The 18,064-nt window shown below is 43.8% G+C and overlaps 2 protein-coding genes across 5 annotated transcripts; one reads left to right on the top strand and one right to left on the bottom strand.

Moving 5' to 3' along the window:
* Positions 1-545: 545 nt before the first annotated feature.
* Positions 546-2,767, top strand: LOC125709329 (bone morphogenetic protein 2-like). The gene is made up of 5 exons (XM_048977647.1): positions 546-843; positions 1,014-1,150; positions 1,333-1,452; positions 1,642-1,837; positions 2,214-2,767. The coding sequence occupies exons 1-5, from the start codon at positions 546-548 to the stop codon at positions 2,627-2,629; spliced, it is 1,167 nt and encodes a 388-aa protein (XP_048833604.1). The 3' UTR covers positions 2,630-2,767.
* A 2,128-nt stretch (positions 2,768-4,895) lies between these two features.
* Positions 4,896-13,594, bottom strand: slc1a6 (solute carrier family 1 member 6). Of its 4 annotated transcripts, none has more exons than XM_048977545.1 (10): positions 13,191-13,594; positions 10,236-10,462; positions 9,741-9,882; positions 8,902-9,109; positions 8,755-8,797; positions 8,345-8,634; positions 7,879-8,112; positions 7,446-7,640; positions 7,083-7,217; positions 4,896-6,805 (listed from the first exon to the last, which is right to left on the bottom strand). In XM_048977545.1, exons 2-10 carry the CDS (start codon positions 10,428-10,430, stop codon positions 6,607-6,609), a joined length of 1,641 nt encoding a protein of 546 aa, XP_048833502.1. In that variant the 5' UTR covers positions 10,431-10,462; positions 13,191-13,594; the 3' UTR covers positions 4,896-6,606. The 4 variants fall into 4 exon arrangements, with proteins under 4 accessions (XP_048833502.1, XP_048833500.1, XP_048833501.1 ...); XM_048977543.1 differs by having other exon boundaries at positions 10,236-11,397; XM_048977544.1 differs by lacking the exon at positions 13,191-13,594 and adding an exon at positions 11,297-11,806.
* Positions 13,595-18,064: the final 4,470 nt, after the last annotated feature.

Genomic DNA, 18,064 nt, shown 5'->3' on the forward strand with positions numbered 1-18,064 from the left:
CGGTAGGTCAGTATCTGCCACTGTGTTCATCCGGGGAATTGTCATTCCTGTGGGATTTATCACTCTGTCTGACCCGCTGAAGGACTGCAGTTCCCCTCCAGTGATCAAACGGCCTCCTTAAAGGTCATTCTTTCAGAGATGAAATCACAGATCTTTTAAGTCTCTTTCAGTCTCTCTCTCTCTCTCTCTACACACACACATATACAGTACTGTGTAAAAGTTAAATGAAATGTTTAAAGCTGTTTCTCTCAGTATGAGGGTATATGTGCTCAGGACAAAAAGCACAATGGATTAAGTTCTCTGATGGACTTTTCAAAGCTGCTATTAGCACAAGGAACTGGGGTACCTATAACGAGTATTTACACGTAGTTAACGTCGCGTTAGCTGGTCTTTGCAAACACTGATTGTTAATTTACATTTGCATGACTAAATGGAATTTTAACAATCGTGATCCCAGGCACATACCAACGGCACCGCTGTTGTTTTGTATAAAGCTGTAGGTAAGAGGATGGAGCTCCATCACTGCCGTGAAGCGTCCCTTCAGCATGCTTACTTGGCTGCTTGTGCTCCTCCAGCTGCTCCGCCTCGGTGTCTCCGGGCCGGTCGTCAATCCCCTGGAAAAGTACTTAACACTGGCGAACGAATCGGATGATGTTCGCTCCGAAGCGCTGAAGAGGCTCTTGGAAGTCTTTGGCATGGAGGACGTGCCCCCCGCCCGCGCCCAGCAGAAGCAGCCCCCCCAGTACATGCTGGACCTGTATAACACCGTGGCAGATGTGGATGGGGTGACCAAAGACCCCGGCCTGCTGCAGGGCAACACCGTGCGCAGTTTCTTCGATAAACGTAAGCGCATCCGATAAGCTTTCATGTATTGTCCATGGATCATTCATTCATCAGTTTGCCCTGCATTGCATGCGCCACTGGATGCGCTCACTGCTTTATACTAACGGTTTGCTGTAAGTTTCTGCGGGTTTTTTGTTCTTTATCTCTTCTAAAACCGCGATTTTCGCTAGTTCACAGTGAGCAAATTCAGTTCCTGTTCAACTTGACGACTGTTGCCAAAAATGAGAAGGTTTTGACGGCGGAACTCCACCTGTTTAAAGTGAGACCGCAAGTCTCCCTCGCGTTCAATCGACACCATTTCTGCCAGGTATGATAAGCAGCATAATACTAAGTGTATTTTTTGAATGGGTAAGTAATGCTATTATACAATACATTTATTTAATTATCTTTTGAAGCTGAAGAAAATGTTTTAAATGACTAGAAATTGCTGCATTAGATATACAGTGGACTGGGGGATAGCATTGCCAACGTGGACTGTTTTTCTTGCAGGTTAGTATTTACCAGCTTGATAACCGTCAGATGAACCCACAACAAAACAGGAGGCTGTTATCCTCCAGACTGATTCCCGTTCACTCCATCGGGTGGGAGGTGTTCTCCATCACGCACGCGGTAAGCTTCCTACCCCGTCAGAGGAGCAGAGGGGGGAGAATCACAGCAGACCCCCACTACCCTGAACAGGACAAGCGGTTACAGAAATTGGATGGATGGATGGATGGAGTGTGTACGGATTCCTTAACACCCAACCATGCCATTTGTGTGTTTGGTGGGTTTTTTAGATTTTTATTTATTTCGTTTAAGGTGAGGTCTTGGATGTTGGACGAGGGTAATGACTTGGGTCTGATGGTGACGGTGCGCACCCTGGGGGTCAGCCAGGTGGACTCCAAGCTGGTGCGCTTCGCCTCCGGCCAGGACCACCACCACAGCAAGCAGCCGATGCTGGTGCTCTTCACGGACGACGGGCGGCGGACGGCCTCGCTGGAGAGCTCTCTGAAAGGTGTGAGGCTGTGAGGCTGATCTGAACCTGCTTCTTCCAGGATGAGTGTGTATCTGACCGGCAGCAAGCAGCATAGTGAATAAATAACTGACTGCTGACCATGCAGGTCACATGTGAGAAACTTGCTATTCTATTCAAGTTTGGAGCTTTGCCCGAATGGCTTCTGTAAAATAACCTACCTTGCAAGACGTAAACATTGCATGGAGGAAAGTGTATGATGACTAACATTATCGCCTACAATGGATGCTTTAGATTGGCTCAGTTTAAAATATTGGTGAAACATTGAATATACATGATTGCTTGCGATGTATAGAAGTGCATTCTACTTAGGGTGATTGAATTATATTGTTTCATGAAGAACACCTTTCTTCTCCAGAGCCTGAGGTGCGGCCAGCGCCCTCTAGCCGTCCGCATGGTCTCAGGCCAGAAGACCGCAGACGGCGCTCGCCGGTTAGCGAGGATGAGGAGGAGCTGCCTCCCTGCCAGCGCTTCCCACTCTATGTAGACTTTGAGGAGATCGGCTGGTCTAGCTGGGTAGTATCTCCCCGGGGTTATAATGCCTACCACTGCAAAGGCTCCTGCTTCTTCCCGCTGGGCCAGAACATGCGGCCCACTAACCACGCCACGGTCCAGTCCATCATCCACGCCCTCAAGCTCACCGAGGGCATCAGTACGCCCTGCTGCGTCCCCGACAAGCTCTTCTCCATCAATCTGCTCTATTTCGACGACGATGAGAATGTGGTGCTGAAGCAGTATGACGACATGGTTGCAGCCAGCTGTGGATGCCAATAGGAGCAGAGTGCTTGTTGCTATTTGTAATGGGCATGAAAACAAGCCAGATATTACAGAGTATACGGTATTACCGTAATACTGCTAAAGTCTGGCCGGCACCCACCTCCCCCAGTTTTCAGTCCTCCTCCCTGAGATCAATATGCCAAAGGTGTGATGTCTGCTATGTGAACATCGCTGCATAGTAGCCCATTTTACTTTTGTGGTTTTACAAGCCTAAGAGACACAATTGATTTGTGTGGTTTTATCACTGGGCATGGAGGCCACGAAGTGTCACTTCCCGACTCATATAACTCGGCGCTGTTGCTGATTTGCTAGGGATACATTTGCAGTATGAAATGTAGAAATTTGATGGAGGTTAGAGTGGGTCTGATTGTGCTAGTAGGTTTACTAAGCTTTAATCCAAAAGAAAATTTGATTGACCCTGAGGTTTAACTCAACCGAAAAAACGTGTATGTGGCTGTATTTACAATATGCGGGGAGAGGAGCTGGATTCCAAGTGCCTTGTGGCTGTGTAACATATGTAAAAAGGTATAAATATTAATATATATGATCCTGTACATGTGTAAATATGTAAATGCTCTTTGTTTTGCAGTTTAAATGAATAATGGGACATTGTTTATCAAAAGGTTTATATATATGTTATGCATATTTTATCTACAAAAGGACATTAATTTGTCTCTTGCAGTTTAAAAATGCAATGGAATCTGATATAAATAAATTGAAAGTAATTTTGTATAATGCCCCTGGTAACAGTTTTCTCTAAGTGTTTCACGAAGATTTTACATGAAGAAGAGATAGATAATGGAGGAGAAAGTCAAAGGCATGTGCTAAATACAGGCCGGTCGAACCCGTGTCAGTGCAGGCGTGGGGGGGAGACAAGGAGTCGGTCAGTACTGATACAGGAGAGAAATGGCAGCTACAGCTTCCAACAGCAGGAGTTTTTAATGCTGTTAGGATTCACCTGAGGAGCAGCATCATGCAATCTGAGAGTATTCCAAATTGCGAGCTTGGGAGGGGGTGTAGTGGCTGGGATTACCTATCCCTCCCTCACTCACAGAAGTATATATTTTGTATATGTATTCTGTCTTCTTTATGCAGAAATAAGGTTAAACAGATGGCCGGAGATTGCTTTCTCCAGTAAAATGTTATCTTCATTTTCATACTTGCATTTGTATGCAGTTTGTACCCAGACATACTGGTGGCTGGCTCTGCCAGGGTTATGGGACCGAAGTACAGCCCAGCTGGGTTTAACATTCCTGGGTCCAGTTATCAGTATGTGTGTGTCCAGGTATATATTACCTTGTGGGGACCAAATGTCCTCACAATGTGATGAATACCCACTTTTTACCATATGGGGACCAGTTGCAAATATTAAACAAAGTTCAGATAGTAGTTTGGCAATATTCTGTACTTCAAAAAGCATCTTAGATATATAAAAAAGATGGATGTGAATAAAAAATAGTGTCCCAGTTTGGAGTTGATATGGTCAAAAAAACTTAATGTCAGGATAATGTCATTCATCCATTTTCTATGCTAGCTTGTGCTATGCAGGGTCTCGAGAGTCCGGATTCTATCCCAGAAGCTATGGGGACATGGGAGGGAATAACCCAGGACGGGGCGCCAACCCATCGCAGGGCAGGGAATAACCCAGGATGGGGTGCCAACCCATCGCAGGGCAGGGAATAACCCAGGATGGGGTGCCAACCCATCATAGGACAGGGAATAACCCAGGATGGGGTGCCAACCCATCACAGGACAGGGAATAACCCAGGACGGGGCGCCAACCCATCGCAGGGCAGGGAATAACCCAGGACGGGTTGTTCCCTGATTTTTGGGTTACCAAGAGAACTTGTCACATTTTAGGTCATGTTGGCTAAATGTAAGTCAATAAAGATAAAGGCCATTTACGCCGGGGTGCCTTAAATCCCACATGTTTTCTGGCTGACCAGCAAATTTCACTTTGTGATTCAGACCCAAGGGTAAGAGGTTGGAAGGTGGACGCATTCCCTCATAAGAAAGAGGCTTTTCAGAGCCCAGGAAGTGTCATGTTCATTTATCTCCCTCGTATTTCATTAAAACGCCGCGCCAAGGCGGACAGGATCAGCGCCCCGGTTGGCCGAATGAAAGATTTATGTATTATCTGCACATGACAGAAGACACTTATGTTTTGTTTTTGGTACAATCTTCCCAGGGAGCTGCTACACAGAGAGAATTACACCTGACAGGATATAAGGATATTTATTTTATTTGTTTAATACATGGCACCCGACAGCACAGTGAGCTATGAAACAAATACAAAAAGTTTACAGTACAAATTTTGTACAAATTACATTCTGCCATCAATATTTTTTCAAAAACATATACAACTTAAAAAGTAAAAAAAAATGTGACATAATTGGATTTGATTAGTAAAGTCATCCATAGCTCACTATTTCACCATAATATATATCATATCAAAGCTGCATCAAAATGATTGGACATGCATTCAGTATGGGAAAGACTTGAATCCACATAAATAAACCAAATATCATATAAAACTCAGAGCACAGAACACAGATAGTAAGATTTTAAAAATGAATCAAGAAGATAGTTAAGGCTCTATAAGTACGTGTTATCATGTGGGGGCCATGGAGTTCTCTTTAAAAATTGCTACTTGGGGGAACTATTAGTGTTACTTATAATCAGCACCCAGATCATAATCATTGATCGTCACAAATATAATTAGCTCCACGTCCATTTTATACCCATATATAAGAAGCACACACACCCAAGATCAGGGGTTACATTGTAACTTTGCAACAGAAAACTGGAATCACAAAAGTAAATGCTGCATTATGGCAGTATGACAGTACGAACCGAAGAGCAGAAAACTGACAACTGCAGAACAGAACGGCAGTCGCCTCAATTCTAGTATTTAAAGACTCTCCAAAAACCATACAAATAAAGTTATACCACCAAGTCAACTTTCACTAATAAAGCTAAAGAGGATAATATTTTCTGAAAAGCTGTCAAAAACAAACTGTAAAACTATTATATAATTAAAAAATTGTATAACAAATAATTACATAACTTGCAAAGAAACGCCAAGTACAAGATGTACCGAGTGATTAGCATGCACACGTTTGTGTGTAAAATCATACTGCAGCTTTGCGACGCTTCGCTTTGAAAGCACCAGCAGCCCTAAAACACAGACTTTAGCCAGAGCATCGCACTGGGCCCCGTTCTGAACTCCCATCTCTGTCATGGGAAAGGGGCACAGTGCCGGCAGGAAGAGGGGGTGACGAGCCACTAGCAGCTCTGAGACAGTAAGAGTAAATATACCAGGTAAAACTACAAATGAAAAGACCACAAGGGGTCTACAAATAAAATGGGGAAAACCAATAACTAAGTATAAGAGATGACAACGAAATAAGGGCCAGGCGTGGGAACAGAGCGCAAACTCATAATATAGCACAGGGTCACACATAACATAAGGACCAACCAACCACACTAAGGCAGGAACATAAATACACAAACTGAACCAGGTAACAAAGCAGCAGGTGTGAGACATGGAACAATTAACCAATCAGAGAGGGTGCAGGACAAGGAACAATCAGGCAGAGTAATCATGACAGACAGGGAAACGGGGGGGTCAAATAAAGTTAATCAAGGAGCCCAGAGACCAACAGGGAAACTAAGAAAGAGAAGAATATAACAAGGACAAGTAATACATAATCACAAAGACAGGCACGTGGCAAAACCCAATACAGAATGCAAAGCAAAAACTAGGAACAAGAAAACTAAATTCGAAAATAAACACTGGGGAACAAAATAATCACAAATAAAGAAGAAGCAGGTTTCAAACTCATGACCAAAGGTAGCCACACACTCGACCCATAGAGCCATGCTGAAGTCTGGAGAGGTAGGGAAAACACGCTAACGGATTGAAGGACACAGGGAGGACCTGATGGCCCATATTTCTTAGAGAAATTTCTCCGTCACGTGGGTGTCTTACTATTGCGACGTTCATGGGCGTCGTTTCCCAAGCAGATGCTCTGGATGGGCTCCTCACTCTCTACGACAACAGAGCTGCACATCTCAGTGTCCCGAGTCTGCAGCTCCCGACGGGAGAGGTGCTCCACGATTCCAGCGCCGAGAGAGTCTCCCAGAACGTTCGTAGTTGTCCTCAGGCGATCACTGCTCAAACATGCAAATCCGTCACTGGGTTTGGCTGTCAGACATATTGATGTGATTTATCACATTGAAACAGGACGGTGCATCGTTTTACACTGCAGTTAGAATAATCTAAAGAAACCTTGTTACTAATAACTAAAAATGCATCTGCAGTGAATCAAACGGAATTAAAATGCATTAAGAATCTGAAACTTCAGGGTTCATATTTGCAGTCTTAACCTTTCAAAGAGAATTCATTGCTCTATTGGCCTTCATTGGGGTGACATTTAGGAAGACTCACAGGAACCAATCCACAGCGATGATCAACGATATGTCCTCCGTGGGCAGTCCAACTGATGTCAATACAATCACCATGGTTACCAGTCCTGCTTGAGGAATGCCTGCGGCTCCGATGCTGGCAGCTGTTGCCGTGATACTAAGCAGTCAAGAGAAAACCATTAGGGACGCGGGATGAATTTTTAAGGCTCCATTTAATTCTTGGAGCAGAGAAGCAAAACACAGCCTAAGTATTGGGAAGATGAAAAGGAAGCTGGTCTTTTTCATTAGTGTCTGTGAATATAAGGATGGGAACAGTAGCAATGTCTGGAATATGGATAAGGGCTAAATGAGTGTCTGAAATGGCCCCTGTGTCCAGCACCGTCACCTGATGGTGAGAATCTGCCCAAAGTTTAGCTCCACCTCGTTGACCTGGGCGATGAAAATGGCGGCCACAGCTTCGTACAGCGCGGTGCCGTCCATATTTACAGTGGCGCCCACAGGTAGGACGAAGCGTGTTACCCGCTTGTCCACCCTGTTGTTTTCTTCGAGGCAGCGAAAGGTTATGGGAAGCGTTGCTGAGCTGAAACATACATACAGAATGCACGTTTAGCCCCCGTCATGAGACGCTGTTACATCAAGTCAATGGCTCAATGAGAATTATGCATCATTTTTAAGGAGTTTATGAACGCCTTTAGAAGGAGAGGTGGCCTGCTTCGTTATACACCTCGGCGCCGTTCGGCTGAGCAGCGTTCATTGTTTTCAGATTGAGCCTCCTGTGTAGTTGTCGGTAAAGGCATCTCTGCTGTCGTCCCACCCACCTGGACGATGTGCCTAAGGCCGTCATTAGAGCTTGCAGCAGCCCTCCGATAAACATAAAGGGGTTCTTGCGTGTGACAGCGAAGTAGATCAGCGGCAGGACGATGAGACCGTGGAGGAGGAGGCCGAGGACGACCGACAGCGTGTACATCCCCAGCTGCCCCCCCACCTGGGCCAAATCTTTCATCTCCACTATTTTCCCCGCGATCAGGAAGAGAATCCCCACCGGAGCGTACCTGGTCCACAGGACAAACTAGAGTCATATCTTCATAAACGTGCGTCGTTATAAATCTTTATAAATTCAGGTTATAAAACAGCATGTGATCTCATTAGGCATTTTAAAGGGGAAAATCAAGGTGATTTTTATATACACAGGGCAATTTCTAGATCAATGGCAGAAACAGCTGTGAAGTCTCAGCATAACTTCAACAAGCGCATAGAGATAAAGGCCAAAATCGCAGTACCAACCAGATTATGACAGCCACCAGACGCAAGATGGCTTCATTGAGACAGTCAAAGAAGTCTCGCAGGGCTCGGCCCTTGTCCTTCATGTTTCCAATGACCAATCCAAAGCACATGGAGAAAACCACCAGGCCCAAAGCATTGACCCCGCTAGAGGAGCCTGCCATGGGAACGATTTCCTCCATAGTCTGCAGAACGGGGTTGAACAGGACCCCGCTGACATTGACCGCATCGGTCACGTTAACTAGCAGAGTCACATTCTTCTGGATCATGCGTCTGGAGTACAGCGTTTTGTACTGGATTTGTGAAAGAAAACAGAGGAACTGTTATTATTTCCATATTAACCCTATACAGAATGGCATTAAGTTATAAATATAGAATCATTTAGAACTAAAATGTTAAAGTGGCGGCTTTACCTGCTTGAAACAGGCTTCCACTAAATTAGGAGGGAACATATTTCTGCAAAGGCCAAAGCAGAAATGAACATTAAGCTAAAAATAAGCCCTTGGAGTTTGTTTGTTTAAACTGCGATCTGTAATTGAAGCAGCATCCACCCGCATTACCTGATCAGATCCAGGAAGGCATCTACCGCTTGCACTGACTCAATGCTGCTGCTAGAGGGCGCCGGACTTTCCCAACCACCTTTCCCGGGCTTAAGCACCATCACGATGGCAATGCCAGTAAAGACCGCGATGATGGTGGTCAGCATATAATACACAACAGCCCGCATTCCCATCCTTCCAGATGCCTTGCTGTCCAGAGAGGACATCCCTGTAACATAAGAGTATTTCATGCAGTATTCATTACGTGTTTACTTTGGGTGGTGTGTTTTTCCGATACAACATCTGACTTTACTCACTTAAAGTGAAAACATATTTTATTGGGTACTAAAGGATACAAATGTAGGCACAAACAACTTTTACACATGCATCTACCAAGAATATCATGCTGAGCTATGTATTGTGAATCTAAAATGCTAATTGGCTCATTTGATTTATCTTTGAATTGAATAGATGTGACAAATTCATTTGAGGTCTCAAAAAGAATTGGAATCAAATACTGTAGTCACTCCAAAACTACAGCAACCAGCAGCCCATTTTGAACTAATAAATAAACCATATGAATGAACCAAGACATAAGATTTATAGTCTGAAAGGAAGCTGTAAATGATTATTGACGGTAGGTGGGGACGTCATAGGAATAACTCACTCAAAACTATTAGTTGCAATAGTTTCATACCTTCTAAATACTAGGCTAGAATACATAATTTCAGAAAACACACAAACAGCATGTATTTGCATTGCAATAGGAATGCTTTGATAACACGAATTTCAGTTCGAAGGTTAAGTAGACAGTCAGTCCCATTCTCCAGAGAGACAGGAAAAGTTCACCAGTCGCTTACCTGTGACCAAGCTGGACACAATGAGTGGCAGGACCAGCATCTGAAGCATCCTCATAAGAAGCTCTCCAGGGAAGGCAAAATACTTTATCTCTCTGAGAGACAAGTTGTGGGGACGCAGTGCAAAGCCCGCCAAGACTCCTAGGTGACACATAAACAGGGCTATCAACATATCAACATCAGTGCCAAACATTCCAAGCCATAACTTTGCAACATAATTACCCAGCAAGCAAAATAAGCTGAAAAAGTCTCTGTAAGTCATAACTAGGAGCGGCGCAGTGGGTTAGAACAGGGTGCCTACGACCAGAAGGTTGCCAGTTCAAATCTTGCAGTCTGCAGAGTGACTTTGTTGTTGGACGCTTCAATAAGGTCCTACATCCCAATTCCTCAAGGGCAACCCTGCTTGCTCAATCGTATGTTGCTTTGGATAAATAAATGTAAATATACGGGCTGAGCATTGTAAATATGGCTCTGAATGTCATCGACTTGCTTGCCTAGTGCCACCGAAACCATAGTGAAGATCACAAAGGCGTTCCGGCAGAAGAAGTTCCGGACGCCCTGGCGGCCGCAGGGCCCGGATGCTCCGGTCGGCATGTCCCGAGGCTGTGAGCGTCTGTCGGGGGGGTCAGCCTCTTTGCCGTCGTTGTTCAGGAAAAGGCTATTGGAATGCTTCTCAGTCATGACGGGCTCCATAACCTGGTCCAGAAGACGAGGTGCACTGGGAACTGCAGGAGGGGAAGGGATAAGAGGAGAATGCATAAGCTGTGTGTAAACAGAGGGAACACGGAATGTCAGCAGCTAGTAAAGAGCAGCAGAGAGGATCAGGGGTGCCGTGTTATTGGCACAAAACTAAAGATGTCTTACCATAAGCATTTACATGTATATGTAGCATTATTGTTTTTTCCAAATTAAATCCTTCAGCCAGAAGAAAACAACACATGTAAACAAAATCATTTGGAAGGCAGTATTCATGCAAGCAACAGTAACATGCACAACAACAGAGCAGAGAAGATGCTAAATAAATGAGCATCCAGCAACCTTTATGATAGTAGAGAAACGTAAGACTTGACGTTCTGCACCCATGATAGGGTGCCAGTCTGCCACAGGCTACACACTTACACACAGACTTGCTTGTATTTTTGTCTTTATGGGGACCGTTCAATCCCAACGATGACGACCTTAACCCCTACCCAGCCCTAACCTTAACCATAAGTAACCTAACAAAATACAAGACTTTTGGCATTTTTAGTTGTTTGATTTTTATAAAAATTGAATTTCCCCTTGTGGGAACCGAAAGAATGGTCCCCACAACTTCAAAATAACAGGTTTTTATCACATTGTACTGTGTCTCTGACCCACACACACACTCAGACACACACATACACTCAGTATAGAGAGAAACCTTCATTTAACTGGATGTCTGTGGATTCTGAGAATGTGGGGGGAAACATGTCAAATCCACAAGCAGCAAGAAGTCATAACCCAGGGGGGTGTGAGGTCACAACCCTACCAGCTAAGTCACTATATTAGTTGACAGCTCATTAATGATAAGGACGTACATTACCAAACTGACGTTGGCTTTGGATATTACGATCAAGAGGAATGGAAGTCTGAATCTATGAAGATGGCGTGTCCTTGCTGGAGTGCTGAGCCCGGGCTTCTGTTAAGGGAGAGATACTGAGGAATGGAGATAAGGCTGGGAGGAGAGGTGGAACGATGGCCCATGTGTCAGTCCTCCATTATCTGCAGTGTACTGATGGTGAGCTCAGCGACACGGGAGCTACGAAACAGATGGTGCAGACAGGCAGCCAGGGGCGCTGTAAAGGGGGGGTGAACGATGACGATTCTCGGGGCCCATGACTGAGAGGGGGCCCAGAGAAGCCCCCAGTAAAATTGTGTCTCAGCTGTGTTGGGAGCCCTGTCAAGATTCTTTTCATGGGGCCCAAAATCCTTAGCAGCGCCCCTGCAGGCAGCACAGCAAAGTTCCTTAGACAGAAAGTAGATTATACTCTTAACATTCACCAAAAAAATTATGAATACTAAAAAAATTTATTGTGAAACTTTAAGATGTTCAAGGATGCATCACTGAGACACTTTGATCATCGGTTTAGAAAGATAAAAACTATTAAAAGAAGTCAGAAAAATATTTATTAATCTTTCCAATCCCAGAATGTTAGAACTTCTCTTAAAGTTGTATCGGGTTGGAGAAGGACTGGGTGACAAATAACAGTACAACATAAACCGAGCAATGCAGGGACACCCTATAAGTGACACGGAAGATTGATGGATTTACGGACGAAACGCCCAGTAGCCATTATAACGGGTTACAATGTCGTGGTAGAATCTGCCGTGAATTAGAACACCGGTAACAGGGCGTATTAACCATACAATCATAATAGTGTCTAACAGGGGATCACAATGTCTCTCGTGACGATTTACTCACCTTCAAACCTAGAAATTAAGCTCATCAGCTCGCAGACTCATTTATACAGGCGAAAACAACAGCTGAACGCTTTTATATACACTATCATGAATACAACTACATGTCAGCTAGGATGCAGTTCTTACCGAAGCAGCCCAGCTGCCTCGTGGCTGCCAGGTTCTACCCCTGCTCAAAAAAAGGACTGATATGCGTTTTATAAGAGCCCAGTCTCCGATTTCCCCCAATTTCACAAAAAGCGGACATAAAAAGCCCGCTTGACCTGACCTGACCTTCCGGAGTATCTGGGTGACACACGCCGCTACAAAGCAGCCGCCGGGCGGCCAGTCAGCCCCGGTCGGCGAGCTCCCGTCTCAGTAAAATAATCTCACGTTTTGCTGAACTTGCCAAAATCAGAAAATAAACCACGTAAGTGCAGCGAAGGGCCATGTTACCAATGAAGCTGTCACTGTTTTCCGTTTACCGGTGATCAGGACTTCGAGTAGAATGCAAGTTCGTTCGAAACTTAACCTGTTTCAAAATTGCAGCATTTTGACACAATTCACAAATGCTGCAAGCTTCAGAAAGTTTAAACTATAAGACTTCAACCACTGCTTTAATAAATATTGATTCTATATAACAGAAACTATTTAACGGCTTTTTCAACGGCGACAGAACGCAAGGAATTATATTCTATCATATTTATTCTATTCTGTCATATTGCCATTTCTATTTTGTTTAAATTTCGATGTGAATTATTTACGATGAAATAAAATGATCATTAAAAATAGTATGATTCATTATACTTGCGTTCATTTGAAACGCAAACTGAAATAAACTGCCATATTAATACAATAAAGAGAAATTAAGTAGCACTTTCATTCATAGAAAAAAATACATTAAATTGCGTGTATCTGCATTAAAACCAGTTCCTTCCGTTTCAGATAACAGTAATAGCAGCGGTTAGTAAAAGGCAGCCCAACCTTCCGCAGTCCGCAAGCCGCTAAGCGGACAGACGCCGGACCGCCGCGTACCTGCCTGCGGCGGGTTTCTCTCTCCCCCGTTCCGTTCCTCCGTTTGCTCCCGTAAACACCGTGTCAGCCTATGGTGCCTATGGTAGAAATCCAGTGGTCGTTTGTTTCTCCTCCAGTAAATTTCCCTCGGCAGAGCGCGCAGGGATCTTTATTGCGCTAAACCGGCCGCCGGAACAGCGGAGAACGCGGCTGGAACGCGGCGGTGAACGCGGCTGGAAGGGTCGGTGCGAGGGAGGCGGAGGTTAAAGATCCTCAGGCGCTGAGGGACCTGCTACCACTTTCTAGGTGGCATCGCCCTTTTTTGATCTTCACTTGGGCAAGGCGATCATGACTATGGACTCATGTGGGATAATATGCAAACGATGCGTAGTTCAAAATAGAGCAGCTATTGTGTGAGTGTGATTTTGTTGTTATACTTTCGTGGTGTATGTCGTTCTACGTTTGACTTCTCCATTATTACCTACCCCGCACAACATGTTTATGGGACCCGCGATCCAACAGCCTACACCGCCTGCCAACCCACGTTGCCACCCACGTAGCTGCCCTTGGACCTTTGTGCACGCATATGTTCTCCACTATATGAACGTGCCAAAATGATCTGAATAACGATGTGTGTGCTGGGTATGCTATATCCAATGCCATCAATATCAGCCAAAACCTTAAGTAAAACTTTAATAATCTACTTAGTCTAGGCACGGTTACAGCAGCAGTAGTGTACCTCAACATCTAAGACCAAGCCACGAGGCTTATGTTGTCTATCTGAAGCAAAATGTGTTATTAAAATATTAAATCATATTTCAATATATTACATATCGGACATTACTTTAAAAATTGCGTCTGCCAAATAAGAAGTGAATTCAACCACTACAAAATCATAAAAAGATGACTAATCTTCTTTTAAAATTGTACTGTAATCTTCCACATGTTTGTCATTTAAAAGGAGTCGACCACCGACTCCAAGGTAGTACAGCAACAGAATCCGCGACTTCAACATTCCTGCCAGTAGGGGCGCGCAGTTGGCGGGTCGCGGACTTGGTGCCGCTGATGGAATTCGGAACTCCGGGGGGAATAACAGAGTCGTCTTAAACTGCAGGCATACAAGTAACTGGAACATAGGGGAAGAAGTTAAGGAATATATTCTACTAGGAATTTGCATTCTATGATTCCTTCTGGAGTCATTTAGCTTGCCTATTCTGGGCAACACGGGATATTTGTTCTGGATGAGAACATCTTCCCAGTGACCAATACGTACAGCCCTGTCATTACAGATAATAGAGGCTGTACTTATTTCCATTATTGGTTCATTTGCCTTGGTGCAAATTATTCATTCTAAATTATGTTATTTATATGTATTATCAGTGATTTCAAACAATGTAAAATGTCCAGACTCTCTTTGATTTAAAAGACACTAAGATCAGTGTATTCATGCAAAAGCAGCTGATTTCATCACTATGGAAACCCGCGGGGCCCGTCGCTGTGTGGGAGGTGGTTGAGCATCACACGTATTTAGCCAGGCAATTATTCTGTAGTATGCAGATTAAAATCATGGAATATACCTGATTAATGGTTTTAATATTTCACTTTTATTAGGATTTATGTACAGCGAGGACACTAAATACCAGAGAAATATTTCAATTTCAGAAAATTAGGTAGTTAAAATTATATCCAGCAAAGCGTGATTTATCTTCAATTTATGATTAGTAAATTATTTACCCCCATCTTGCAACCTCTTCAGAGGAACAGGGTCACATGTGGAGTTTACAGACATCACAGGGCACATGGCTGGCGTACATCCTGGATGGGATGCCAGTCCATCACAGGACAGAGGCCCACACATAGAATCACACACTATACCACAAGTTAGACCCAAATCAGCTTAACTGCAAGTATCTCCACTGTAGGAGGAAACTGGAAAGACAACACACACAGCATGTGGAGAACAGGCAAACTCCACACAGAGAGTGGGAGCAGGATTTGAACCCCAGACCCTGGGGGTGTGACACAACAGTGCGACCCTGTGCCACCCTAAACTAAAATATTTTATTTAAAATACATGTGTTTTATTTACATATGTATACATGCAGGTTCTAGCTGTACCTTTCGAACCTTTTCAGGAATATCGGCGTCTGTATTTTATTTTCTTCATTATGTATTTATAATCTCGCAGTTACCTAGCAACAAGCAAATTTTGAAGACTAACAATGGTAGAATAGATGACTATTTCACCATAATCTCTTCATCTCCATAACGGCACCACTGAGACGTGTCCCTGGCATGTTGTTGGCATGACCTCTGCATGTCACCATGGCTACTGCCTTATACTCACTGACAGCCCATTTAATCCTAACACACCATCACATTCCCCCCCCCCCCCAACTTGACATGTCACACATTTCGGGAATTCATCATCTTCCTCATGACCACCACTCACATACCAATGGGGGCCAAATCATGGCTGTAAAAATTTAATTAGTGATTTTGTAAAATGTTTCTATAACTTTTCACAAAATTGTTAAACAATTGCATGCTCTGCTTGGCATGTATATTAAAATGTCTGTTATGTCTGTACACAATCCAAACTCATACCTCTTTGTAAATGTCTGGCTGGATGGGAGAAGAATGAAAGATCGTGTGACATTTTTCCTTTCTCACAATGGTTTAATGGTGTAGGATTATCTTGGGACAGTATTATGCGATTATGTGTGTATGGCCAGAAATGGACTGGCATCCCATCCAAAGGGTGCCCAGCCCTGTGAACTGTAATACCCAGCCGCCAGGACCCTGTCGGGGTAAAGCATTTTGGATGGATGGATGGATGGATTTATGATGAACAGACAAATGGATGGTCGGATGGATGGATGATGAATAGACGGATGGATGGATGGATGGAGAGTTTAAAGGGGAGCATGTTTCTGTAGAGTCCTGCCAACATTAAAGGATGAAAGTGCAAACATCATCGGTGCATCATCATCACCAAGCTCACAGGAAAAGGCCACTAAACTGATTCTCTCCTTTTAAATGTCACCTGATTATTTTCCCGCTGCCAGCCTGAAGCCCCATAAGTGTCAGTTTTAGGCTTAATGAAATAAATGTATGAATGCAAGAAAGTAAATGTATGAATGCAAGAAATTAAAACCGGCCAATAGAACCCCCCGGGCCACCTTAAAGGGGCGGAGACCTCGACCCCCCCTCCAATGGTCAGCCCAGAGTTATGCTCTTAATGTAAATCATCACATAGAAAATATTCTGCTAATAACTGCTAATTGCTTCCTTGCTAAAATGGTTTATTTTTGAGGAAAAACCATTGAAAGACACCTTTGTAATATGATCTGACTATCAATCTTAAATAAATCGAGCACTGGGACATGGTAGACTGCGACTGGAAGGTTATATTATGTTTTCCTTTTGTTTCTTAGGTTTTCCAAGCTAAATAAATGGTGCGTTTTTAGCTGCAAATTGGAAGTAATTTGGTTACAAACTTTAAGACTTTAAGCTTAGGGATGCTTTGATCCGCCTGATCTGTACAGCCTCAAATTTACTTTATGTCTCATCCTTGAAAATCAAGTCCAGCATGCTAACAGCACTGGCTCGGTGAAATTTCCAGTCTGTGATCTGTGTTTTTAGAATCACCAGGCAACTGAGAAAATCTAGTCATACTCTAATATCGCCGCCCCGCCCCCCCCAGCCACTGCCACACGGTGTCTCCCCAGAGATCCTCAAATCCAAAGACCACACGCTCATATTTGCAGAAACTATCCCCATTCCCATAGCGGCCTTTAGCTAAATTATTCTTTGCATTGAAATAAGGTTGAGAACCTTTCTGTTTATGCACATAACAATACACATCCATCCATCTTCCATAACCGCTTATCCTATTCAGGGTCACGGGGGGTCAGGAGCCTATCCCGGAGGCTACGGGCGCAAGGCGGGGAACAAACCGTGAAGGGCTGCCAACACACCACACGGCACATTCACACCTACAGGCAATTTGGTAATTACAGTTAGCCTCAGCATGTTTTTGGACTGTGGTGGGAAGCCGGAGTACCTGGAGGAAACCCCATGACCACGTGAGGAGAACATGCAACCTCCACACATGGAGCTGTGGCGGGGACTCGAACCCCAGTCCCAGAGGTGTGAGGCAGCAGGGCTAACCAGTGAAACACTACGTCACCCCTTCACACAATGCACATTCAGGTTACTGGCCTCAAAGGTATGCTTACTGTGCAGTTCATATCAGACTGGCACTATTTCAAGAAACTGCTGCTGCCCTTTACGTTTCACAAAATGAAAACCAGGCAATATTTCAGTGATGGAGCTACATGACAACAGAGCAGCTGGGTAATATGTTTGAAATTTCTCATCATCTCACTGAATTTAATTAGCAGATCTGTGAATCGCGCCTAATCTTGATGGCTGCTGTTCAGATCTGTATCTCATTATAGACATTAAATGTGATTCCGTATCCTTTGGGATATTGGAAAGGGATTCACATCATCACTGCAGCGCTGTAAGAGGTCACAGGATGCAGGGAAAACATAGTGGACTGTTTAAATGTTCAGCTGATGCTAAATGCTGTCTATTTCTATATAAAAGAATCGGTCTTTAATGGTAATAGAGGAAATAGAAGGGTAACGTACTACTTTGGAATCACATATGCATAAAAATGAGAATAAGACAAAATAAATGATATTTAATTTGATTCTGGTATATTTTAAGGTCAGCAGACACATGTTGTTGTGTCTCCATGGAGATTTTGTAGGGATATATTATTGATGATTTACAAAGCAGCTGAAATGAATATTAATATTGGCTGAAAGTGTGTGATTCTAAAAGAATACATGACAAGTGCAAGGAAAAAATCACTTATATTTTTA

The sequence above is a fragment of the Brienomyrus brachyistius genome, chromosome 15 (genome assembly GCF_023856365.1).
Source record: "Brienomyrus brachyistius isolate T26 chromosome 15, BBRACH_0.4, whole genome shotgun sequence".
In the NCBI taxonomy this organism is placed as follows: domain Eukaryota; kingdom Metazoa; phylum Chordata; class Actinopteri; order Osteoglossiformes; family Mormyridae; genus Brienomyrus; species Brienomyrus brachyistius.